This window comes from Passer montanus, unplaced genomic scaffold (genome assembly GCF_014805655.1).
Source record: "Passer montanus isolate IOZ18808 unplaced genomic scaffold, ASM1480565v1 scaffold116, whole genome shotgun sequence".
NCBI classification, from domain to species: Eukaryota; Metazoa; Chordata; class Aves; order Passeriformes; family Passeridae; genus Passer; species Passer montanus.
Genome location: NW_024358278.1, coordinates 1012467 through 1039358, shown reverse-complemented (window position 1 = coordinate 1039358; position 26892 = coordinate 1012467). Strand labels below are relative to the sequence as shown.

Genomic DNA, 26892 nt, shown 5'->3' with positions numbered 1-26892 from the left:
AACCCAAACTATTTGGGGATTCTGTGATGTACCTAAATAAGCTGTAATAGATCACATAGGGAAACTTCCTCCTTGTATAGGGTGATGAATTGAGAAAGATTAATGACCCAGCATTTCATCCTAGGTAACACTCTTGCAAATACTTTTCTGAGTCAGACCCACTCTTCTAAAAATTCCCCCTTTAAAATATTTTTTGCCACAGTTTCTTCCTAATATTCCCATCCATCCCTGACCTCTGGTAGTGGGAGCCATTCTCTCTGTCCTGTCCCTCCAGGCCTTGTCCCCAGTCCCTCTCCAGCTCTCCTGGAGCCCCTTCAGGCTCTGAGCTCTCCCTGGAGCCTTCTCCTCTCCAGGTGAGCACCCCCAGCTCTCCCAGCCTGGCTCCAGCCCTGGAGCAGCTCCATGGATTCCTCTGGGCTCTCTCCAGCAGCTCCACGTCCTGCTGATGTTGGGGGCCCCAGAGCTGGATGCAGCACACAACTTGGCTTTACAGAAATCATTTTCCATATCACATGTTCTCTGAAAGGAATTTTGTTCTCCAAAACAGAGCTGGCAATGCAGGAAAACTTCAGATCTGGGAACAAAGGATTCGCTCCTGCGCTAAAAAAATTCACTAAATGATGTTCCCAACAGCATCAAAGTGTCCAAGAGCTGCTGGCAAAATGCTCCACTTCAGCTCTGGATTCAGTGCATTCCCAGCCCAGTGAAGACCCCACCAAACTGGCAGAAATGCTCAGGAGATTTAAAGTCCAGAAATTTTCCACATGAGTTCAGAAACGTTGAGGAGCAGAAGTATAAAGTCCAGGCCCGGTTCCAAATTCCACTCACACACACTGGATAAAAACCAGCCTAATGTAAAAGCACATTTTAAAATATTTACATCAAACCAAACCATTACAGAGATAAGAGAGGTATTTATAGAAACACATGGATTTTACACACACACCGTGTTTAACTATTTAATTGCTGGAATTTCAATTAGGATGTGGGGGAGTGGGGTATTTCCCAAGCAGGAAACAACCTAAGTATGCTAAGACATGGAGCACTCACACATTCAAGTTTAACTCAATTTCCTCCACATTTTGACTTCTGAATGGACACTGAGTCTAACAGGGAGGGGTTCAACTCAAGATAAAGTCACCCAAAAGTAAATATTTGCTGGAGATCCCCAGCAGGGCTATCACAGTCTGGAGAGCAACTCGATCTGCTTGGTCAGCCAAGTCTCCACAGGCTCCATCAATTCCACTCTTGAGCTTCACATTCCTTAATCTGGAGCTGGATTGGACCAGGAGCCCTTGGAGCAGGAGCTTTCTTATGCAAAGCCAACACTCCACATATTCCCACTTGAAACAGCTCTGGATTTTTGCTTCTCAGATCCCAAAAAAGCTGCCCAAACCAGGGAAACCATACACAAAAAAAAGATGGGAGCAGCTTCAAAGTCCCTATTTTTTTTTTTCATTTATCCTTTTTTCTAGCATGAAGAGGGGAAAAAGGGGAAGCAGAAGATGGACGGGGGATCGCTGTTGTTGCCTCAAACTAGGAAAAGCTTTTCTGAAATCCTTGGCATTTTCTGTCCCATCCCACTTAAGCTGGGGTGGTGGGAGAGGAAGAAATACCCAGATTTTGTCTGTACCCAAAGAGGAGGCATTGATTTAGGGCAGCTTTTCCCAAAGCAGGGCTGGAGTCCTAAATTATTGTGAGGATAAGGGTCAGAGTGTGCCCAAAGGTTTGATCCCAACGCAGTGCAGCAGACCCAAGAGCAGCTGACATTTAAAGTTCATATCATTAAGTGAGCAGCAAAACACATAAAATGGAAAAAAATCATAGAGTCAAGCCTGGATTTTCCATATTCCTGCACAAGAACAGCTGGATGGGGTCAGACAGACACTTCAGCCACCCTGTGTCTTCTCTGCCCAACAGGAACGTGTGAATCCCTGAGGGAAAATTGAAGGGCAGGCACACAGGGACATTTTCCCAGCATACTTTCCAGAGGGATTTCCTGAGCGGATATGTTCCTCTTTCACAGCTCCTGTAGATCATGTTCTCCCACTGTTATAACATATTAAATTGTTTTACACATATATATAGTAAAAAAATATTTATATATATATATAAATATATGTACATGCTCTAAAGGCTTGACCTGCTCAGGTCTCATCACACTGGGCTCTATAAACCAAAATAAGGAGCCAAGATAGAAACTGCTTCAATCAAATTACACTGCAAAGTTTCTATTTGAAAACATCGTTTCCAGCTTTCTTCTCCCAAGAAATAGAAACTATTAGAAAACAATTTGCCTGTCTCCAGGCAAATGACAGAAGTTTATATCAGGAATGGTGTCTGTGCCAACCCAGGGATTTTGACCCAGCTAATGAACACAAGTCTCCTTTTTAATATAGAACCAAAATGTATTATTTACTAGGAAGATATTAAGACTAATAAACACTAAAACAAGAACCCCTCCCACGATTCTTTATAGGAGCAGCACGTAAGTACTGTGTGTTTTACTCAGGCTGCTGAAGACCTGCTGTAACTTTATTAACTTTCTAAATCAACACAATAAAACACACCAGGCACAGAGTGTTGCTGGAGCTGCAGCTTATGCATTTCTTGACCCAGAAATCACTTCTCATTTGAAAATGTAAAGTGCTTCTGTAGCAAAGTGAAAGGAGAGCATCAAACAGCAACAGCTGCAATCTCCAAGGCTTTCCTGTCTGGAGGGAGCAGGGAAAGGGTTTTGGGAGAAGCAGCTAAAACTGAAGGGCACAAAGACAGGATGAATTGGTACCTCTTGGATACGAGCTTCCTTGGGATGGAGATAATCCGGAGAGGAGTGTGCTTGGGCAGGGAGTCTTCACAGCATTCCAGAGCTCTGCAGCAGCAAGGACAGAGAGAGAGAGAGAGAAAAACACCCGTGAGGCTCTGTGGAAAACCTGCTGGAACAAAACAAAACACTCTTCCCAGCTCAGAGTGGTCTTCACCTCCACTGGAGCAGAAGGAGAAATGGGACATGTAAGAAATGCAGGCAAAAAAAGGAGGAGCCACAGGATACAAGGAGAGGGAAGGGATACCCGAGCTGGCAATAAGACCAAGGCCTTCCCAGCTTCCCAGAGAGAGAAAACAAAGTCCAAGCTTTCATTTAAATACTTGTTTACCAGCTATTTGTCAGGATTTGGGACTAAACAGGTTTTAGCCTGAGTTTTACATGTTACTCCTACATGCTCCCTTCCCAGCTGACACAAAAGCTCCGAGAACTGAAAATGAAATCCCTCAAAATGAAGTGCAGCACCCAAAAAAAGCTCTCGAGGCACTCCACATGCTTTATGCATTATAGGGAGGAACAGAAACCCTACTGTTCCCAAAGCAGGACCAGCTCCTTGGAACAGTTGTTTATTTTAATCAACCCAGTACCAAAAGGTTTACATTAAATATTTTTTCATGGTTTCTAACCACTGATCCTGTATTAGTTTACATTCACTCAAAAAACACTCTGGGGGAGAAAGCAGGAGGCAGAAAACATTGAATCCACTGAAACAACTGAGGTTTTTTAGGGAGTGCTGGCACATCCCACCTTTCCCTGTAGAATTACACCACCAAACCCTTCCAGCCAGCTAATGAAACAGCATGAACTTGTAAATGAACAGAAAACAGAAAAATCTTCATTTTTACTGAATCTTTCTTCTTCCTGCCTCCTGCAGGAAGCCACCACCTGCCATCAGAGATGGCATCCTTGGAGGGAAGTCAAAACCCACCCTGCTGAAGCTCCAATGTCCCAACAATCCCAACCCTGGTGCTAGCAGGAGCACGAGCACACTCAGGAAAACAGGTCAGGAACATCTCCACCTGTTGCTTCCAAGGGTGCTTGACTTCAGTATTTTTACATTATAAGAAGCATATTCATTGCTGGGAATTTAATTCTGGTTTCAGGCTTTTTGACTTGTTTTTATGGCCCTTCAATTCAGAGATAGAACCCTAAAATATCTTCAGGAGAGAGAGGAAAGCATAAGTGAATTTCAGCAGAGACAAGGACTTGACAAATCTCATCCCATCAAGCTCTGCAGTGGCAAATTAGTCTTTCTCAGAGCACATTCTGTACTCAGAGTAGCCTCAGTACTTCAGGAGGTACCAAATATAACACAGCCCCATTTTAACTTCCTTCCAGGAATACACACACTCATTTATTAAGAAGACGTGGGCTGCAGCTCCACTTCCAACAGCTTCAGTAACATTTTGTAAAATTAAACAAATTACTCCTTTTGTGGCAAGAAAGAAGCTGAAAATAAGTGTTCAAGCAAATGGGGGAGAAAACCACCTCCCTCACATCTTCCTGCCCCCTTGGATTTCGGGAAAGCAAGCCTTGCCTGCTGCACCAGGCTCAGCATCAACCACAGGATCACCAACCATTCATTTGCTGCTTTCACACCTCAATTCCCACACCTCTAGCATTGCTATTTCATTTCAGAGCTGCTCGGATACCTCAGTTTGCTCCAAGTCCCCATCTTGGCATATCTTCACATCCTCGTGTTTGTATAAACCAAGGAAGTCCATAGCTCTTGCTGACAAGCACTAAAGGTGAGTGTCCAATGGTGCTGAACATCCAGAGGGTTTCCAGGATTTGGCAGGAGGACAGCACTGCCACAACCTTTAATGTTGAGGGATTCTGCAAACATTCCCCTTTTGTTCAGCTCTGGCTGCTACAGAGAGGGAGAACAACAGTCCCCACCTCTCATTAACCTTGGTGCTGCATCTTTCTTCAGCTGCAACAGCAGCAATACCTGCTTGCATTGTGCTGCCACTCAGCAGATTAACCCTTTTTGGGGATTTTTTTTTTTCTCCTTTTCTGTCTTTTCCTGACCAGAAGTCAAAATGATTCAGTTCAGAGGGAGTGGATGCTGCTGCTGCTGCAGAGAGAAGCTGTGAAAAGCTGCAGAGAAGGAGGCTGTCCAGCTGCCAGCACACATCCCTGCCACTGCTCAAAAACCGGCAGGGAACAGGCAGGATTGACCAAATTTGGATGGATTTGCAGAAAAACAATCAGTCCCAATCAGTGTCTTTGAGTGGAAGTGCAAAGACATTCATTAAAGAGGGAGAAAAACCAAATGAATTTGTGGGAAGGTAAGCCTTTGGAAAATCTAGGGAAATAGCACAGCGCTGAGAAGTCCTGTTGGCACAGCCTTGTTCAAGAGTGTGATCTGGGATTTAGGCAGGGAAAACTTCAAGAACACAGAAAAAACCAGCCCTGCCTGCCCGTGGGGCAACCTGTGCCAGGGCCTCACACTCTGACAGCCAAGAATTCTTTCCCAAGATGCCATGTAACCCTGCCCTCTGGCAGTGGGACACCCCTCCCTGTGTCCTGGCACTACAAGCTCCCACAAAAAGTCCCTCTCCATCCTTATCAGGTTAAGCAAAGACACCAAAACAGCTTCCTGCAGGCCAGAATTCCTCCTTCCCTTCCCTTCCCTTCCCTTCCCTTCCCTTCCCTTCCCTTCCCTTCCCTTCCCTTCCCTTCCCTTCCCTTCCCTTCCCTTCCCTTCCCTTCCCTTCCCTTCCCTTCCCTTCCCTTCCCTTCCCTTCCCTTCCCTTCCCTTCCCTTCCCTTCCCTTCCCTTCCCTTCCCATTTTCTTCTTGATATAAAAGAGAATAAACCCCTCAGTATTCCCTAAGATTACTGCAGCTACTAAGCAGGGAAACTTGTTCCCTAAAATCTTCATCAACTCCATGTGCTATTTCAAGCAGCAAAACAAGATATTAAATTTTATCCTCCCTCCTATGCCCCAAATTTAGTTTTTTTTTCTTTTCTGTTAGTAGCTACAATTCAATGATGATCTTATTACAATTATTCTTCTGTATTTCTCTTTTAATCCCTTATTTTCCTTCTTTCCACAAAATGGACTCCAGTGGTAGGAGCTGGGTAGACAGATTATAAAATAGATTGAGTTAATTAGGATGTGGTGATTAAAACACCTGCTTTGGTAGATTGCAGAGAGTTCTGATAAAATAGTATAAAAATACACTCCACAACTGCTTATCAAATGAAGATAAAAACATTCAGCAAATATCTGACATTCTGCAGGGATAAATCCTATTCCACAACATTTTGGGTTTAGCCCTCTGAGTAACTAAACCCCACGAAATGGAAAAGTTCCCCAAAAGTCAATGTTCTTTACTGCCTGTTTTCAACAATTTTCCCAAACTTCTTCTAGAATTGACTCTGGAATAATTATTTTCATTGTGCAAGTTATATATTATAAGGCACCTTGGGGTTTCTAAGTCACAAATTACTTTGTAATGAAAAGAAAACAATTTCATTATCTAAGATTATTCTTAATTGAAGGAAATATTGACTGTACTACTGACAGCAGTCAACCTCCAGAAAGTGCAACATTAAAAATTACATGCAGCCGTTGTCTTAGAAATAAAAATAAACTTTTCAGTGAGAGCAGCCTCAGTGCGGCCTTTTCCTCTATTAAAAAAAATAAAATAAAATCAAAGCAAAACACTCCAACACAAGCCTTTCCTGCATTACAAAAGAGGGATTAATGAGAATCTATGTGGACACTGGGAAAAGCCCTGGCAGGTTCATTGTGAAGGTTAATTCAGACACCTTTACTCACACAGGGAATGGAATTAAAGAAACAGAATTTAAAAGCAATAGTGAAGGCTGCAGTGTCGAGCTATGAGCAAGGAGACACCAGAGAGAGGATACCAGAGACATTTGTCATGGAGCCTAATGCACTTAGGACCCAAATTCTGGAAGAACAGGGCAAAATGTTAATGAATATATACAAATTATCCAGAATGGGTCTGAATTCCATTCTGTTCAGGGCACATTTAAAAAAACCAAAAAAAACCAACAAAAAAACTAAAGATCCACCTGGAGCAGCTGGAAGTGAAAACATCTGTGCAAATACCTAGCAGGAAATAAAGGCATGGAAAGAAATAATTTTGGAAGGCAGAGAACATTGCAGGAAACCACAGGGTCATTCCTGGCTGGAAGCACCTTCCTGTCTTTCCTCTCCTTAAAAACTGGCAGCTGCCTTTGAGGCATCAGGAGTGGCCCAGAGCTGGGTGAGGGGAGGGATCCAGGTTAAAAATAACCTGGGTTTGCTATTCCCTGAGCTGGTTCAGCAGCTGGCCCTGGGAGAGCTGGACCAGCAGAGCACCGGGAACAGGCACAGGAGGAGGGAGGCTCCCAGGGACAGCTTCACCCTGGAGTCAGGAAATGCAGGGCACAGCCAGAACTGGGATGGAGCAAGACGGGCAGCAGCAGCAGGAATTCACCCCTGGATTCCCCAAACACTATTCCTCAGGAGGGAAAGGCTCCCGGGGCAGCCTCCAGCTCCTGAGCTTCCCCCTGTCAAAGACCCATCTCCAGCACTCAGCTGGTGGAAGAACTGGAATTATTGGGAATCACCAGCAATGGCTTTGGCCAGTCAGCAGGGGAAGGAGTTTCTAAGGAAGAAGGTGAAAAGGGCCACGTGCTTCAGCAGCACCTTGCACACACCCACCACGGGAAAATATCCCTCCAGGAAAACTCCATGGAACAACACACGATGACTCAACACCTCCAAGTGTGCAATGAGCTTCTCAAATTAGGTGGTTCTTGAAACTCCAGAGTATCAAATATCCCAGGATCCTCCTTCATTTTTTACATGCAGGATCGAAGTGAGAACTCAAGAGGCAAGAAAAGTGAGGAAAGCATTAAACTGGCAAAGTCGGGCATCGTCCTTTCTCCAGGACCATCCTGTTGGCTCAGCTCCCAAGAAAGACAAGTGACACACATCAGGACTCTGAATGTCACCTCTGACCACACCTCCCTTTGACATCACTTCCACTGTATCCTTAGAATAACTTTCCCAGTTGGAGGATGCCAGCAGAAGGCCAGAAGGGCAGAGCGAGCTTAGGGAAAGCAGCAAATCCCATCTGCATTTTTACTTACTCACAGTTACTGATTAAAAAAAAAAAAAAGGAATCTAATCCTCTGGAAAACTGGAGAGGTTGCTTTTGGAGCCAAAGAGCAGGAAAAGGACAACTGCTACTGAAGTATCAGCTCCTGTCAAGCCCTGGGTTTCAGGTGCTGAGCTGGGAGTCGATGCAGCAGCAGGATGGGTGTGGATTCAAGATATTTAAGTCAGACACTCTAATCTGAACTCCTACCAGCAGATAAGAGAGACTTAAACAGAGTGAGAGCTGGTTTGCCTTTATATTTAGCTCTATTTAAAAGAGATTCATTTCTCTAAGGCCAGTCTTTCAAACATGCCAGTTTGCCAAGAAATATTGCCCTGCACCACATCTGCCAAAGTCTGTAATCCAGAAAAATACACACTGCAGATAAATGCCCTCATTCTTGATTTTCACTTCACTGTGTTTAGAAAAGCAAAGGGCAGTAAATTCTAGCCTGGTTTAATAATCTACTTCAATTTACAAGGGCCATCTTTTGCGAAGGGCTTTCCTTCAATCTCCAAACTCAGAATAACTGGAATATCAGAATCATCCAGCTCAAGGCATGGCTGAGTAGCAGAGTTTGGGGAGACAGATCCTACTGCTAACAGAGCACAGAAAATAAGCACTGAGAGCTCCTTCCAGTACCTAAAGGGGCTCTCTGGAGCCCTTTCCTCTCCAGGTGAGCACCCCCAGATTTCCCAGCCCTGGAGCAGCTCTGGGGCCTCCTCTGGGCTCTCTCCAGCAGCTCCAGGTGCTGCTGCTGTGTCCCCAGGGCTGGGGCAGCTCTGCAGCTGGGCTCTCACCTGGGCTCAGGGACAGAGTCCTCTCTCTCAACCTGAATTCCAGGTTAAGAGCAGCCCTTGATCCCTTCAGGATGTTTTTCCACTGCAGCCACACAAGGCAGCGTTGAAATCTTTCGTCCACTGTCCTCAATGGAAACATGACAACAAAATCAATTTGGAGATTGTTGTATTGACAGAGACACTTCCTGCTGGAGTTATTTCCATCTGAAAAACCGACTGAGCCACGCTGATGAAAACATTGTTTAAACTGTGATTCTGCAAGGAAACCTTTCAGCTCTGGAAAATTCACCCATTCCAGTTCTTATGTGTGCCTTGGGAAAGGGAGCTCTCGTCAAAAAAGGTCTTCACAAAACTGACTGGTCTTTTTTTATTTATCCATAAAGTTTCTCAAAGCAACAATTGACTGTTTATCAGGTGTTTTGCCTTCCACTGTACCCAAAGCACACACGTTCTGCCATACCTGAGCAGCATCCCTGTGCTGAACCACACTTCATTAAGTAATTAATTGAGCGATTCAGACAGATTAGGTAGCAGTAAAAATTATTTTAAGGTGAGTAACTGCCTTTCCATAGAGGTGTTCCCAAAGTTCCCCACAATCTTTCAAGGCCTTTAATTACTTTCAATAACAAACTCACTTAAGAGCTTAAAAGCAATTAAAAATGAGTTAAGTCAACATTTCTTTCACTGGGGTTTATTAGAGCACTTGTTTGAAGCAGTCCCAATCTCTCCTTCCTTTAGAAGTCATTGGCAATTTCTGTCACTGTAGACTTAATTTTTGTTCACTTAATTCCCTAGGCCACACAGGGACAGGTATTAGAGTGCTGGTGGAAAACTCACTAAAATTTGGAGTAATATTCCCCAGTTTTTAAAGAGATCATAGTGGGGAGCCCCCCCACACTCAACTACTTCACCTCCCTGAACACTACACGTGGATTATAAAAATTCCTGATAATATTAGAGCAAAATAACGAGCTTTCCTCCAGCTTTTGCAAAGGACTTTAATCATTTCCTGTTCCAATCCCAGCACGGACCTTGCCTAAGGCACATTAATCCTTACCCCACACATTTAGTTCCTGCAGTCGGGTCAGGTCACCGAGCAGGCCAGAAATGGTCCCTTATTAATTATTCAGTCACTGCAGAGTGTGGATTTCCTCATTTCCATCACTGCCATTTCCCAAGTTTCTGGTGTGTCGTGGTGCTCCTGAACTTTCCCACCAGCTCCAACAAATCCACCTTCTCATTCCAAACACTTTTCTGTGCCAGCATCTCCCCGATGTTGTCTTCCTCCCTCCTACCCCAGACCTACATATTCCACACGCTCCTCTATTTTATTTCCCAGTGCTGACTCCTGTTTGAAAACTACTTTTCCTTGCACAAAAACCTCCATGCTTAGCTCCAAACAATTCCTAAAAGTGTATATTTTTCCATTCTCCTTCATATAACAGGCAGTGTTTCAACTCTGACATTATACAACAATGGCTTTAAACTGACAGAGGGCAGGGATGGGTGGGATGTTGGGAAAGAATTTCTCCTTGTGAGGGTGGGCAGGCCCTGGCACAGGTGCCCAGAGAAGCTGGGGCTGCCCCTGGATCCCTGGAAGGGTCCAAGGCCAGGCTGGAGGGGGCTTGGAGCAACCTGGGATAGTGAAAGCTGTCCCTGCCATGGAATGGGTGGCACTGGATGGGCTTTAAGGTCCCTTCATGATTCCATGAACTTCTCATTGCAAGCTGTCCCTGCCCATGGAATGGGTGGCATTGGATGGGCTTTAAGGTCCCTTCCAAGCCAAGGTATTCCATGATTCCACGAACTTCTCATTGTTTTAGCTTCTTCCATGTAAAATGCAGCTTCCCTAGGAAAGGGCCATGTCAGATTTAGTGCAGAATGCACATCAAAATTAAGTAACACATGACAGATCCTTTTTTGCCTCTCCACTGGCTACAGTGAGAAATATTCCAAAGCAAAGGGTAGCATCTGAGCTTGTCTTCAAGTGCCCTTGCAGTACCCTCCCTCTGAGAACCATGGAATCCTTCAGGCTGGAAAAGACAGCCAAGATCATCAAGTCCAACCCTGAAAAGCTAGAAAAGCCCGAGAAGCAGCAACTCCTCTTCAAACAGCCCTGAAAATGTGCTGGGGGAACAACACAGAAAGAGAGAATGGTAGCAGTGCCCCTCTTGCAGAGATAAGAAATAAACCAAATTATACAGATCACAGTCCAATCTCACAAAGATATTTAGGAGCTCAACTCCCACTGACCCAACAAAGTCAAATTCCTAAATTCCTCTGCAGATCCAGGCACCAGAGAAGAACAGTTCTTTCAGCTGGCTAATTCACATTTAATCTTTGTTGTGTGTTCTGGAGACATCCAAATGTTCCCAAACGTCCAAACATGCCACAGTCACCAAACCTTTGCTTTTACAATTCCTTTACTGCCGTTTTTCCACAGGAATTCCAGTCCAGGCTGTTCTGGTAGGGGTGACAGGTTCAGCCATTTTATGCTTTCAGCAATCACAACACAGCTCCATTTTATTTCATGCACTGCAATCAGAGTTTTGCCCTTAGTTTGGCAGCTTTTTATACCATGCAATAACAATTAACTCCCTTTGGCATAATTTATATGAATCATTGATTTAATGCAGATAGCAAGGAAAAAGAAAAGACCTATTAAGTCATCTAAATGACCCAAGCAGCACCGCTGGATTGTTCTCAGCAGCACATTTGCTGTGCTTGTTTGAAATGTGCTTGCACAGCACAAGTACAAAAACTGTCTGCAGAGCAGACGTGTTTCACTAACAGATGCTCTAAGTCAACAGAGCTCGGAAATCTCCAGTTTATAACTAAATGTTGTACTGCACTTTCACTCCTCCAAACTGGCTTCAATGTTTCTTGAGGGGGTGAGAAGGGGATATTTGTATTTCAGTAGAAAATACTTCCCTGACAATTTCCAAGCTGGATCTAAGGCTTGCATGTCCAGAGTAGTACCTGGTAAATCCTGGGACCATCTCTAGAGAGGATTTGGATGCACTGCAAGAGGATTTTATAGACATATAAATAATACAGACATGTAATGTATGTTTAGGATGGGTTTTGGTGGGGTTTTTTGTTTGTTTGTTTTTAAATCTCTAGAAGGAATTAAGGTGGGACTTCCCTGATGGAATTCCAAGACCCAAACTCCTGGCAGATGTGTCCTCTAATCTAAATCTTTCTAATGGGGATTCCCATGTTTTCTCAGGCAATAGCTCAGGTTTGGGGTTCATTTTCCAGTTCCACCACATTGTCTTCCAATTCATCCATGGGTTTACAGATGGTGCATGCTACCCCATCTACAATATCCTTGAGAGAGTTTAGAAGTGTTGGTCTCACTGTGAGCCCTCAGGGAGGGTTTACACACATCCTTGGGGTGGGATTCATGGTGGGATCCTTGGGGGTTGTCCTGAGCACAGCCAGGATTTGGAAAAAATTATCCTTGTGGGTCCCTTCCAACTCAGGATATTCTGTGATTCCGTGATTATATCCTGTAATAAGCAGCCCTCTGGGAATATCAAACCACTGACATTTACTCATCCATCTCACAGCACAGCACTCCTTGGGATGTGGAAAACCTTCCTAAACCTAAGGGAACAAGATCCACCCTCAAAGCTGCTCAGCTCCCTACTGGGAGCAATCAAGGAACTACCAGGACTACTGTGGCAGGAGGAGAGGTGTTTGTAATTAAGCACCTCTGCACAAATGCAAATTAAATGTGCCCCGTGCTTCATTTGAGTTTAGCAGAGCCTGACTCTGCTTTTGCTGGCACAGCTTGGAAAGCTGTGACCCAAGGGGAGGGAGCAGAGGTTTGTGCAAGGAGTGCTGAAACAAAGCTAAGCAGAATCATTTCACAGGCCACTCCAGAAGCTCCCCTCTGCGTGCTTCCTTGACCCACTAAAAGCTTTCTGCAGTAAACAGCCAAACACACAGATGTCCACGGCCCTCCTGCAGAAACCATTTGCACTGTAAACAGGACAAAAAGTGGGGGGGAAAGCAGAGCTGTGAATGTGCAAGAATTACAAGTCCTGAATTTCACTCTGTGTCTCACAGTGCAGTCACTGTTCCTCCACAGAAAGGTTCCCGAGTGGAGACCTGTGATTTGGCAGGACCACCATGGGAAGAGAGACCAAAAACCAGAAAAGTGGCTAAAAACAAGTGGGACATCAGAACAACAGCAAAGGCCAAGGGGATAATCAGGAAAATGCCATCAGGAGCGATACTGAAGAAGGATCACTGTCATGAGAGCTGAGATCACCAGATGACTGCCAAGACAAGGAGTTATTGGGCATAAATCACCCCAGAGCAACATAATCAATGTCTGTCTCCTTACAATAGTGACAACGTGGTCCCCGTGCCACCATGGCAACCTACAAGGCTTTAGAACCAACCCTCTGGGACAACAAATCCCAGATAACACTGACTGTGTAGACCATACCCAGGAGAAACTGGACACAATGCAATCCTGCACTGGATAAACGGATTAAAACATTAGTGACCACTAGATTTTGACTGCAAGCCCAGAACAGCAAGAGCAAAGAGCATCACAGAAGTGTCCATGAACACCAGTGATTCCAAAGCATCACCATGTGCCCATCTCTGCATCAGGACCAGAAGTGCTTCCACTGGACACCCAAAATTCCCCAGGCATGGACCAACACCTCATCCCACTCCATGGGTCAGCTCCTGCCCAGTGCCCTCCTCAGCATCCTCAGATCATCACCACCAGCAGACTGACAGGCCTGGCACGTCACATTCTGTCACATGCCACCAAATTGCTCTCACTGGGCTGTTAATGTGATTATCACCATGGGTCCTACTGCAGGTTTGGGGCTTTTTCCCAAAGGAAAACAAGTTCTTTGCAGTCACTCTGGAGACACTGAAACCAATTGTTGGTCCCCTGAGTATAAATCATTGTCCTTGTCACGACCATGACCACTGCTGCATCAGAATGCATAAGAATTAGCTCTAGAAAGTGTCTGTACTGTAAATTTTAACACTGAGAAAAGCCTCAGATCCTTAAAAACATCTTTGCTCAGCTAGCAAGGAAGCAGACACAGAGAAAAAACTTGTGTGAGTAATAGGAGAGATGTTCAGTGCTACAGATAATGCAGGAAAATTTATCCTCCCCCCTCTTAGACGGCCCAAAAATGAGTAATTATGTGCCAGGAGATATCATCTACTCCACAAATCAAGTCACTGAAACTACAGACTAAAAATTGTTTTTAAGAAAGTCAATTTATTAGCGATTACTGTGCAGACAGACATATGAGTGCTCTTGTGTACTTGCTGCATTAACAACCTCTCAAAAGCCACAGGAAAAGGAAAATCAATACTGTGTATTTTTTCTCACATCAATTTATCTACTGCCGAAAAAAAAAATAACTCACTTCTGTGTATGCCACACATGACATATCCCAGGTTTCCTCTGAGCAAGGAAAATAAAACAAGCTTTTGCTGGTTTCAACCAACCAAACCCTGCCTTGCTGGACTCAGATTTTGCTTTTGATAAAACCTGAAATAAGACTTGAACAAACTCAGAGCAGTCTCAGGCAGCTTGGCACTGGTACACAGAGCCTTTTGTTACTGATCCTGTGGTGCTGGCGCAGGGCTGGAGCCCATTAGCAGTGAACGGTCCACTAAATATTTCATGATTCTGGATTTCAGACGTTTCCCAGGACAGGTTCTATCACCACAGATCCTACAAACGGGCATGACAGTTGCTAAATAAAGGATATCATGCAGAATAGCCTCTCCAAAGCACTCCCAGAGCCACCAGCCAGGAACCAAGCTCTATACTTTTTACATATGTATATGTCTTAAAAGTATGTATTTTTTTTCCTCTCCAATTACAAAACACAAATTTTCTCTGCATAAAGTCTTTCAGGCTGCTACTTTGATGGGAATCAAACTAAATCCCAGGATGGCATTCCCTGTCGAGCAGACTAATGTTGTTTCCTTCATTTTCTTTTTCCAGGTCACCAGTTTACTTCCCTCGGCCCAGAGCTCCCCACAGACTCTGGGAGGGCGCCTTAAAGAGCTCTGCAGCCACAGCATTTCCCCATCACTAAACCCTAAAAATATTTCTGCCAGATCCCAAACAGGGCAAAGCCTTCTCCAAACCAAAAGCTGCACGTTTTGCTCTCCAGGCTGGTGCCATTCCCAAAGACACGCCGGGAATGCAGGGCCTCAAGGCCTGCCCAGCAGAATGTGGCCTTCACCAGCCATGATCCAGCAGATTTTTGTACAAATCCACCCAAACCCCTGGAGGGGAGCGGCTGGAGAGCCTTGCAGGCAGGAATTGGGGGTGCTGGTCGGCTGGAGCCAGCAGGGAGGGCAAACCACGGCCTGGGATGCACCAAGGGCGGGCACGGGAGGACTGTCCCGCTGGCATCACAGGCCGGGCATTTGGAAGGGTTTCTTTACCAAGAGGGTGGTGAAATGCTGGAATTGGCTTCCTGCAGAGGTGGCCAATGCCTCAAGCCTGTCAGCAGCCCCCTTAAGGAGAATGCCTTAAGGACATGATGTGAATTTGGTCAGCCAGGAGCGTGGACGATCCCTCAGGGCCCCTTCCAACCTGCTGGATTCTAAAGCAGGAGAGAAACCCTGAGGACTCAAGCTACAAATCACAACATCCAACCTTTGCTCAGGCACCGAGGGGCACACTGAGGTGCTGCTCCTCCTCCCAGAGACACTTCCATGCCCACTTGGAAGCATGGCACGCTGCCAGGCAGCCCGATAATCCTGCCCGGAGCCGGGCTCCTTGAGGCAAAGCAGCTTTGTGGCGCCTCAGACAGGCTGGCCTTCGCTCTCACAGCCGCCTTAAGCTCATCTCAGCTCCAAACAACACGGCCAAAAGCCTCTCCTGAGCCTCAGTGATCCACAAATGGCCGTGGCAGCACAAGGAGAGGTGGGAATGGAGCAGGAGAAGACATCCCCTGGTGGGAGCCTGCCTAGGGACACCGGGCAGGCTGCTCTTGGAGACGGGGAGCTACTGGAACGTGGCTTGGCCATGATTTTTGTTCTCTGCTCTCGTATCAGAGCTCACACACCAGCACTCCTCCTCCTCTCCTGCCCCTGTGCTTTGTAGGACCCACTCTCCCTCCCCTGCCCTGCAGCCACGTGGTCGAAAAGAAATCACCACCGAGCTCCAAAGTCAAATGTCCCCATCCATCAAACACCAAAACCTGGAGCAAAGCTTGTTTTTTAATCAAAATTTGGCTGAAGTTGACCCCTGCACCCACAACCTGTGAGTAAGCAGCTGACGAGCAGATGTCACTGCTGGATAAGCCTCGTTTCTTTAGGAAGCTAAAAATGGAACCAGCCATCACCCTCATCTATGTTTAGACCCAATATTCCAAACAATTCCTCTATATGCAGTTGGGTTTTTTTTCCCCTCCTGAAGCTATCTCTGGCAGAAGAATTAAACAGCTGCCACGGAGAGCAGGAATTGAGTTAAAAGCTGAAGAAATGCAGCGCTGGTAGCAGAGGTGACGCACCAGCTGGATGCATTCCAGGTCACTGCAGCCTGGCAGGCTCTCCAAGAGGACATCCCAGAGGATCTCAGCAGCACAGTTGGATTTTTCCCCCACGTATGCAAAAGCCATAACTCCTATGGAGCCAATCATTTCACGCTGGAAGCCCTGCAATTCATTTTTTAAATGGTTTGCCAATCAGGTTATTATGTTCAAGCTAAGGGAGGAAAAAACCCTACAGAAATACTTTTCATGGGGAAAGCATTTCGCTTGGGATTTTCCTTGTCTTCCTGTGCCAAACTGGCAGGAGAGCTGTATAATTACAGAGCTTTTACAAACAAAATTAATGTACAGCAAGTCTGTACATGGCCACCCTCCCATCCATGGATTTTATGGAGAACAGAGCAAAAGGATGCCAGTTTTATTTCACTGTGAAGCCACTCTCCCAAAACAGGAGTGTTTTTAAGTAAAATCCCTGTGTGGTACCACAGACTGTAGTCCCCTCTTCCATTTTTAAAGGCAGGCAAACTTCACAGCACAAGAGCCACAGAGAACAGGGACAGCATTCCACAGATCTGTGTTCCCACACAGGGCTCAGGATGCCCAGGGGTGGCATCAACACATGAGATGTGGCCATAGAGACAGAAGAAGGGCAATTATGGAAGTTGTTAAACATAAAACCTTATTTTCTTATCTGTCTGACCAGTAGACCCTATTTTTTAGACTGAAATATAACCAGATACATGCGTCAAAAACCAAGTATCAAAAGAAGAGACCTTATTATATATTAAAGGTTTATTTCTCTTTATTATAGCAGCACATCAGTCCCCCTAAGATCCACAAGCAGCTTCCAAGAATCCTCTGCTGCTGTCACAAATGTTCATTCTGTGGATCCTAATTTCTCTTTGTTTTCCCTGTCACATTCAATATATCTCCAGTTCATGAATTATAGACTTGCCTGATTTCCCTAACATCACCCAGGAGTCTGCAGTAATTCAGGAACCCAGCAGACACTGGGGAGCTCCAAGTCCTGGATGGCACAGGGTCCCCAGAGCAGTTCTGGCTGCCCCTGGATCCCTGGAAGTGTCCAAGGACAGGCTGGACAGGGCTGGAGGAACCCGGGAGAGTGGAAGGTGTCCCTGCCCATGGAATGGGTTTTAAGGTCCCTCTCAAACCAAACCATTCTGGGATTCTGTGACATGATTCAGTAATTCCCTATTTCCCAGCAACATGAGACACATCCCCGCTTGCTCCAGCGTCCCAACCCAGATTTTTGTTTTTTTGGAAACAGAGCAAGAGCTGTCATTTCAGCAGCACCCCCACAACACTGGGATCATTGAAGAATTTACTCAGTGACCTTTCAGCAGCAGATAAGCACATACACTCCTTAAACATTAACTCCTTCCAAACCCATATTCATTTCAGCATTTTTTGGACACTGACACATATTTAATCTAGAGCAACAAATGTCAAAACCATTCCACTGCTTTCTTCAGCCTGTGAGAAGCTCAGCACAGCAATTAAACCACATGTGTGGAGTTAAACATAAGCTCTAGAGCTGCTGCACCGACAGCTTCTCTCCAGCTCTTCATGGTCCTTTACCATTGTAAAAGGCTTTATTTTTTTTGTTTTGGATGGTTTAAGTCATCTTATATATACTTCCTTGGCAGTTCTCTTGGGGGGGAAGGAAACAATTTTTTAAGAGGATTTTAAATTATTTTAATCTGAAGAGCATTTATAAACATTTCCCAATATACAGCAAGAACAATCTGTTGGTGGTGGTACATTAATCCTGGCGAGCTCTTGAAGGGCAGAAACACAATGGGGTGAAATTGTTACAGATAGCCTCGGGGTTATTCCAATACTTGAACAACTGGAATAATGGGGTGGAATTAAAAACTTGGGCCCAAGCTTTGGAAACGCCTCGCGATAAGATCACGGTGCCCAAAAAGAGGAACATAAAACTGCTGAAGAGGAGACACTTGTGGAAATTAAAAATGAGCCTTGTAGAAGCACAAGAAGTGCTTCTAGCCCAGATGGAAAAACCATCCATCCTTTTCCACTCAAAAAAAATAATAACCAGCAGGAAAAATTATCTTTCTTCCATTTGGACAAGTAAAATTTCACAAGGTTACTGTAGAGAACAAGCCAGAACTGGCAAAATGGAAGAGAGGAGAGATAATCTAATGGGCCTTTTCTATCTAATTTTTATGATTCTTATGAAAAATGACCTGAATAAGTGAAGTTATTTGCCCTTGTCCTCTTTGTTCATATTGGATTTAGTCATGAGGGAAATCCTGCCAAGGATAGTATGTTTTACTCAATTTACTACCCTTTGTGATTGCTCTATAAAATATTGGATACATGATAGGAAAGGTTATGGAGGTTCGGGGCGGGGGTTTTTGCAATGGAAAAAGAAGGAACACATTGAACACTTGCTGGCAGTAAAAATTAAGACAACAAGAACTGGTGGAATTTTCTGAGGAGAATGTTTATCTGTGAGTCCATGTTCAAAGGATTGTATTTAACCCGAATACGGTATAACTTTAAAAAAATAGCAATTGAGTATTAAACAAACAGTCTCTTGCAACATTTCAGTTCCAAGTAGGTCACAAATAACACTGGAGTCAGAAGCTCCATCTCTCTGCTGCACAAACTCTGTAATTGCCAGAAGCTGAGGTTTCCTCTGAATTCCCAGTATTTATTATCCTGCTACTTTCGGACTCTCGCCGTTAATCACACGGTTGCACTGCTCCTGCTATTACAGCAGAAGGCAAGAAACCAGAACCTGCTCTTCCAGGCTTTGAATTTGGTGTAGCTAACACTGAGCTGGGAGTCCCCTTTGCTGTGGAACCCACCCCAGCCCCAACATCTGTGCCAACAGAACCTGGGTCACACTCGGTGCAGCCCGTGAGCCATAAAAACCACGGAGAACTCTGGCAAAGCCCAGGGGCAGCTGGTCACCAGCACCACCAACCCCTTCTCGGGGACTCCAGCACACTGAGGTTGTTTTCCTAAAGCTATGAAGGCCAGCCATAATGACGCAGGGTCTGTTAAATCCTGGGAATGCACTGTGTTGTAAGATCCAGGGAGAAGTTGGGGCATTCCTCCCTTGCCATTCAATCCTACCCCAAAACCAAGAGCCTGGGAACTTGCAGCTGCGCCGGATTGTAATAAGTGGTGTCAAAAATTCCAAGCAAATGAGTACCACATGTCTGGGAAGCAGGCCCTTTTCCTGGGCTGACCTTGGAGGCTGAAGGGCTGCCCCTTTGCTGACAAAAGGACTGCAGGAAGAAAAACATCCCGAGTGCCGCCGTGTAAGCACGCGGGTGAGATCCTGCAGCCCCACAGAGAGCAGAGTCCAGGCTTTGGGAGGAGATCAGATCCCATTCCTCAGGAGCTCCCCCAAAAGCTGAATGGACTCCCACAGAGTGGGTCTTGTTCCCTCACAGACTTTGGGTTTTTGTGGGGCATTCCATAAATCACTGCTGCTATTGCATCCCCTATGGATTTTCTTGGAATGGATGCTGGGAGACAAAGGCAGAACAGAAGCCCTGACTCACCTTGTGGAGGGTGAATTTTTTGCTGCCATTGGAAAGATGGACATGCTCCTCTCCAGCTGTGTCAGACATGAGCATCAGAAGGCCTGGAAATTATACACGTTACTCCTTAACCTCGTTCACAGCAAGGTCCTCCTGACCCTTTGCTTGGGATTAAATTACACACATTTACAAAAACTAATTGTCTACAACGCATTCCAATTACAAGTCTAATTATACTTATCTAACTGTTGCCTGACTGACTTGGTCTGGAATCAAACCATGCTTTTTTTGCTTTATTCCATATTAAATTGGGCTAAAAAGCTTTCTGGAGCTCTGGAAGTTCAGAAATAGATAAAATAGAAGCATCTGAGGACTGAGCAGATAAAAGGCCAGGCCAACACAGAAGAGCTTTCCAAGCACACATCAGAAGGATCCATCAGGATTTAAAAAATCTTGGACTCAGTATCTTTACTTTTGTTTCTAAAAGACCAAAAAAAAAATAAAAAGCTCAGTCCCAAGCTTCAGGAGGATCTTTCATCCAAACAGAGGATTATGTCAGTCCCTCCTGATCTTGAAACACATAAATCCATTTTACACCACTTTCCTTTTTGGAGGCTCTGAACAAGTCTATCAAAACCTTGCAGTTATGTATTAAGGCAATAATTACAACCAAACAAACGTGTCTCAATAGGTTTAAAGCAATATGGACCACTGTGCTCAAAGGACAGCAATCAATGACTCCACACCCAGCTGGCAGCCAGAAACAAGGAAAACAGGGCTGGTACTTGGGCTGGTCTTGTCCAAAACCACCATGGATTACTTGAGTGACAGCACAGGCTGATGTCAAGAGGAATCACAGGATGGTTTGGGTGGAAGGGACCCTAAAGACTGTCAGAACTCCAGCCTGGCCTTGGGCACTGCCAGGGATCCAGGGGCAGCCACAGCCGCTCCAGGCACCCTGTGCCAGGGCCTCACCACATTCTGTGGGAACAATTCCTTCCCAATATCCCACCTAACCCTGCCCTCTGGCAGTGAGATGCCATTCTCTGTGTCCTGTCCCTCCATCCCTTGTCCCAAGTCCTTCTCCAGCTCTCCTGGAGCCCCTTTGGGCAGGGGAGGGCTCTGGCTGGCCAGTCAAGGGAAGTCATTAATGCCCAAAACTGCACAGAGCAAGGGACTTGGGAAAACCAGGGGAGGGAGCTGGACTTCTTTGAGCTGGCAAGGAGGAGACCAGAGCCCATCTAAGCCCAGCCTGCAGCTCCCTAAACAGCAGCTACAAAGGTGTCAGTCAGAGCCTGGGCGCTCTGCAGGAGCCTCTTCTCAGGCACCCCCAGCATCCTCCCCAAGCAGCAGATTAAGCCAGGGAGGAAGGGATGCCACTCCCTCTTAGTCTGGAGCATGGACTATGCCCAAGTGAACATCAGCTATGCCCCCTCAGAGCAGCCTCAGCAATTAACACCCTCTTCTCACCCATCAGCTCCTTGTGACAGAGCTCATCCCGTAAGGAATCACAGCGTGCATTTGATTTTCTGCTCAGAATTTGCACCATCTAATTTACTCACGATTAGCATAGATGATCTAATATTCCTTTCTGATCTTAATTCCCACCAAACCCATCAAATTCAATCTCCCTTTTTTGTACACAACTACAAAAGCTCGAGTCATTACAATTCCTACCCGGTTCCACACTGGTGTAAACGAGAGAATGAGACCCTTAAATTTCCAAAGAGCTTGAAGGCAGCGTTGCATTAATGAACCTCCTGGAACAACCATGTGTCTGTGCAGAAGAATGCCAGCTACTTGTATGGCAGCCTTTGAAGGTCTCTCCAAGGAGGAAACGAGCCATCAGCCCGGACAAATTCCCCAGCTGGGTTTTGATGGATCACAAGACAAACAGATCCCTACAAAGAGACGCTGAAATTGTTTTACAAGGCCTGGTACCCCTGACCTCAGCCCTGCTCTGTGCTGCTCCACTCACACAGCCTGAGAAAAGCCCCTTCAGGTGGGCACACACGGATTTGGGGATGCAAAACGGTTGTGACAAAATCCAAGCACCAAGAGAGCGCTTCAATATCTGGGTAGAAAAGGGGGGGAAAAAGCAACATGGTTCATGGGAGTGATTTGATGTTTATCTTCCACACCAAACAAGATGAGACAGTTTCACACCTTATTCTTTGTGAAAGTCTGAAAGAGGGACTGGGAACAAGGGATGGAGGGACAGGACCCAGGGAATGGCTCCCACTGCCACAGGGCAGGGATGGATGGGATATTAGGAATTAGGAATCGTTTCCTGTGGGTGGGCAGGGGCTGGCACAGGGTGCCCAGAGAAGCACCTGGATCCCTGGCAGTGCCCAAGGCCAGGCTGGATGGAGCTTGGAGCAGCCTGGGACAGTGGAAGGTGTCCCTGCCATGGCAGGGGTGGCACTGGATGGGCTTTAAGGTCCCTTCCAGCCCAAACCACTCTGGATTCTGTGAGAACACCTGTCAGACCAGTGCTGCTGCTGACATCCAGCCTGCTCTGGGAGAAATCTGTTGCTTTTCTCAGGAATTCATCAAGTGGAAAGTTCTTCTATGAGCACAAACACTTGTGCACCCCACTCTGTATTAATCTGAATTCCAGTTTCCAAGGGAAGTTTGACATTAGTTCCTAGCACACATCACTACTGAAATGTATCATTCTTTGTTTCCTACACTGTTGTATTGCACTATACACTGCACAATAAAAAATTAAACAAAGACTCTCAAATTACTAATTAGATGCCATTGCTTAAATAAGTGTGCACAGAAGCAGTGGCCAAAATAAAGGAGTTCTAATTTTAATGAAAGGACAGCAGTGTACAAGTGATATTTGACCAAGCAGGGAGCAGAAATTTCTTTGAGGAGAACTAAAGCACAATTTTTAAAAAAAACCCAAGTTTATAATCAAATGTTTTAAATCAGCAAGCTGGGATTCTTGACTTAAATACAATTTAAATCAGCAATAGATTTAAAAAGTAGATTTAAAACCAGAAGTAGTTACATGAAATAACCATTTCTTCTCCTGGCAGACAAAGCTCCGGGATCCCCTTTGGCAAGAAAATAGGAAATTTTTAGAGAAATTGAGTATTTAAAATACATTATACCTATTGCAGTTCTTCCTCACATAAAATACAGTAATAATCCAAAATATTGTTTAAGAAAAGCAATAAAAGGAAGGCAAAAACTACCTTAAATAGGTTGGTAAATGGTGAAATCCAGCTCTCCCACCCTTCCCCACCAGGAATGCAGTCACACGCAGGCTGTGGCTAAACACAGGAATACAACAGGAAAAATTAAACTGGGTGTAACAACAACAAACAGAATGGAAATGGAATCCATTCAGATCCTCCCTCCCACTACCAAATTCCTTGCATGATGACTGTTGGAACGGGCATAAATGCAAAATGCAAAAATCCAGGAGATAAAAGGTGTTGGTTCATTGCCACTCCACCTTTGTGGCACTGTGGAAGGCACTCGAGGAGCTCAGAGCATGATAAAAACCAGCTTTTTCTTCAGCTCTCACCATTACTTCTGAGTGGTACCAATGCCAAACCCCAGAGCTACTGTGCCATATAATCAATCCCTGCAAATTTTGATCCAAGAAGCCTGGAAACGGCCTTGCAAGGGAAATATCAGTGATTCCTTTCCAGGGACGGGGAAAACAAAAATCCGGACAAACCAGAGCTCTTGCTCCAAGTCACAGAAGAGCTCAGCTCCTGTGCCATGCACAGTCCCTGCTTTTGTCTTTCCCTGGCCTTGATGGCAAGGCATCTCTTGCCATCTCTCCCCCTTAAACCTAAAAAAAAAAAAACGTTGGCACGCTGCGAAAGCGTTCATTTCCAAGAGAGAAAAACATAACTTTGACAACTGTTTTTTCAGACTGAAATATCCTCTTGAACAAGAGAATTTCCCATACTGGAAAGGTGTGAAAGCTCTCCAGCTTCTCCTTGCCAAGTTTTAATCAGTGTAATCCAGGACTAACTTCCCGAGCACAGAAAATGGGAAGGTTTTGGGGTTTCCCAGTCCCACAGTGAGTGCTGCTGAGGGATGAATAAAACAGGTCAATTCCACTGTGGATCTGCAGCATTCCAGCAGCTCCATTCATAATTCATGGTTTTGACACATCTACCTGCTGCTTGGGAAAGATGAGCACACACAAACATGACATGGGCAAGAGCTTTTTCCTTCTTTCACTCTCGCTTCCACTCTCCCAACAGAAAAAATTAAAAAATAATAATAAAAAAAGGAATAGGCTGAAGAAACAGAGTAGGGATTAATCCCAGAAGAATAAATTTATTGCTTCCACACAAGCCCCTGGCTGTCCAGAAGCACACGTGTACACTCAGAGAAAACAAGCCTTACATATTATTTTTGAAAGTTCAACACGGCCGTTTACCTTTGTAATTATCAGTTTGAAGCTGCAGGGAAACAGACATCCCTGGGAAATGGGATAGATCCCTGGGAAAGGGGATACAGCCCTGGGAAAGGGGATACAGCCCTGGGAAATGGATACAACCCTGAGAAATGTAAACAACCAAGAGTGTTTAGGTGGTTCCAAACTGAATGTTGTCAAAACACAGAAAACTTCTTAAATCTAAGTGGGGGAAATTGACAATGGGAAAGTGCTTCATTTATAGAATGCCAGAGTGGCTTGGGTGGGAAGGGACCTCAAAGATCACCCAGCTCCAAGCCCTGCCATGGGCAGGGACACGTTCCACCAGCTCAGGTTGTCCCAAGCCCATCCAGCCTGGCCTTGGGCACTGCCAGGGATCCAGGGGCAGCCACAGCTGCTCTGGGCACCAGTGCCAGGGCCTCAGCACGCTCTCAGGGAACAATTCCTTCCAATCTCCCACCCATCCCTGCCCTCTGGCAGTGGGAGCCATTCCCTGTGTCCTGTCCCTCCATCCCCTGTCCCCAGTCCCTCTCCAGCTCTCCTGGAGCCCCTTCAGGCTCTGAGCTCTCCCTGGAGCCTTCTCCTCTCCAGTGAGCACCCCCAGCTCTCCCAGCCTGGCTCCAGCCCTGGAGCATCCCCATGGCAGCCTCTGGATCCCTCCAGCAGCTCTGCAGGTGGGGTCTCACCTGGGCACAGGGGCAGAATCCCCCTCAGCCCAGGCATGGAGGTTTCCAGGTGCCAGTGCACACGGGCAGGCCATGCCCAGCTTTTCACCCCTCAGCAGCCCAAATCCTTGTCCCCAGGGCTGCTCCCAGCCATTCCCTGCCCAGCCTGGCTGTGTGGCTGAATTAATTCCAGCAGGGCTCCCTCTGCCCCGAGCAGGCACCGTGGCCATTAGCACACGACGACAAGCTGGGGTCGTGTCGTGGAACACTCCAGCATGTGGAGCATCATGCATTTAGTTTGGCTGCAATTAAGACCATTTCATTGTCTCATCAGGATCCCTGTGATACCCAATTAAGTAATAACACAAGGAAAGTGCTCTTAATTAATGAGGAAAATGCTCTACAAGCTAGACACAGGTGTGTGTAACTCAAGCAGGGCCTGAAACAATTGAACAGATCATTTAATCTTTATTAAAAAAATCCCTACTCAAATTTGTATCTAATTACCTCAATAGCAGGAATCTTCCTGATTTCTTCCAAGGGGGTTAAATTTCTTTGCAATATTCAACAACCAAGTGGTTTACACAAGACTCAAATTAAAACTGACACTTGGAGTGCAGGAGCGATCACAATTTACACATTGTTATTCTGGGGATGGAACAAATGGGTTTAAACCACCTTTCTCCTTGCAGTGTTTTCACAAAATCAATCTCCTCTACTGATATTGAATGAGCACATTCATGGTTATTCTTAGACCAGCTCTGCTATTTGGGTTGAGCCAAATGAAAGCCCATCCCCACTGTTAGATTAGTCAGGGCAACATCTTTTAAAGAAAGATACTGGGAAAAGGCAGAACATCATCCTAAGCCTCATCCTTACACGCTTCAGTGAACGGAATGGCAGAATTTAACTGCAAAAAACAACATTTCCATCAAGAACAGCAGGTTTGTACCCCAGTTTCTTCAGCTAAGTAAAGTGGACGTGTGTCCTTCAATGCCTTAAACACACAGGGCCATTTTGCAGAGCTGTTTGGGAAATCATGTGGCCACTGGAGCTGGTGTGGGCAGCCTTGATGACCTTCATCTCCCACTCCCCACTGCTTGGTTTCAGTGACATTCTGAATCAGCTGGAATTATTCCAACCACAGTTTTCTACCTCTGGTGAGAATCAAGTACGGAATCAAAGTCCTAAATTCTGAGTTCAGGAGCAGGAATTGCAAGGAACATTATTTGCAGGGAGTGAGGCACGTGAAAATCTGCCCTTGCTTTTCTCCCCAGACCCTCAGGCACAGTCACCTTCCCTGGGAGATCAGCCTTCCACCTCCTCAGCTCTTTTCTCCCTGGATAGCAGAAGGAGCCAGCTTTCTAGAAACTCAAATCTTATTCACAGCACAATGAAAGTCTTTGATTTTAAAAAAATATTGTGAAAAAAATTTCAAAGTACCTATCCAGGCTATAGCAGCCTGTCCAAAATCTTCTACAGCAGATCCCTGTGGGGAAAGGTTGATAAAGAGGACAGAGCTGTCAACCTGTACTTTCATAACCTCCCACCCTAGTTTTTCATCACAAGGTTCTTCCCTAAGCTCTGCATTTCTTACTTCAGCTGCTCATTTTCAGCTCTTGAAAGTTTTGGTACAAAGGAGCCACAGAGACATTTTTTTCTCTTTGATCAATCACGTCCCACTGTTCAGAAAACAGGCTCCAAACCATTAATCTTGCTTATGTTATCCAAACGCTTGCTAGGATCTCATCTTTCCTATAATTTATTTAGCACTGAGCCCCCTGACAATACATCTGAGGTATTCTTAGATCACTCCAAACATCAGTCAGGCCAGGAGCTCTGATGGTGAGGCAGAGCTGGCAGGGACGAGCTGAGATGCAGACAAAGAGCAGTGCACGTGGCACTTCTCCTGGAAATGCCATGAGCAGTGCCCAGCTGTCCCTCGGGGGACAGGGCATCACCTGGAGACATCCAGCTACCACAAGACATCACCTGGAGCCAGAGCATTTCAGCAGAGGCTTTGTCTTGCTG

General features: G+C 45.6%; 1 protein-coding gene across 4 annotated transcripts in view; it reads right to left on the bottom strand.

Annotated features, from left to right (window-relative positions):
- Window positions 1-26892, bottom strand: part of FAM168A (family with sequence similarity 168 member A) — a 125446-nt gene that overhangs the window by 84982 nt on the left and 13572 nt on the right. The window contains exons 1-3 of one of the 4 annotated variants that reach the window (XM_039697079.1): window positions 22992-23035; window positions 19807-19889; window positions 2789-2872 (exon numbers count right to left, since the gene is read on the bottom strand). Coding sequence is in view for 1 of the 4 variants with exons in the window: in XM_039697077.1 (XP_039553011.1) it covers window positions 2789-2872; window positions 2982-3012 (115 nt within the window). In the remaining 3 variants the exon portion in view is untranslated. Of the gene's footprint in view, window positions 1-2788; window positions 2873-2981; window positions 3028-19806; window positions 19890-22991; window positions 23036-26892 lie in introns of those variants that run through there. The other 3 variants (XM_039697078.1, XM_039697080.1, XM_039697077.1) reach the window with 3 other exon arrangements.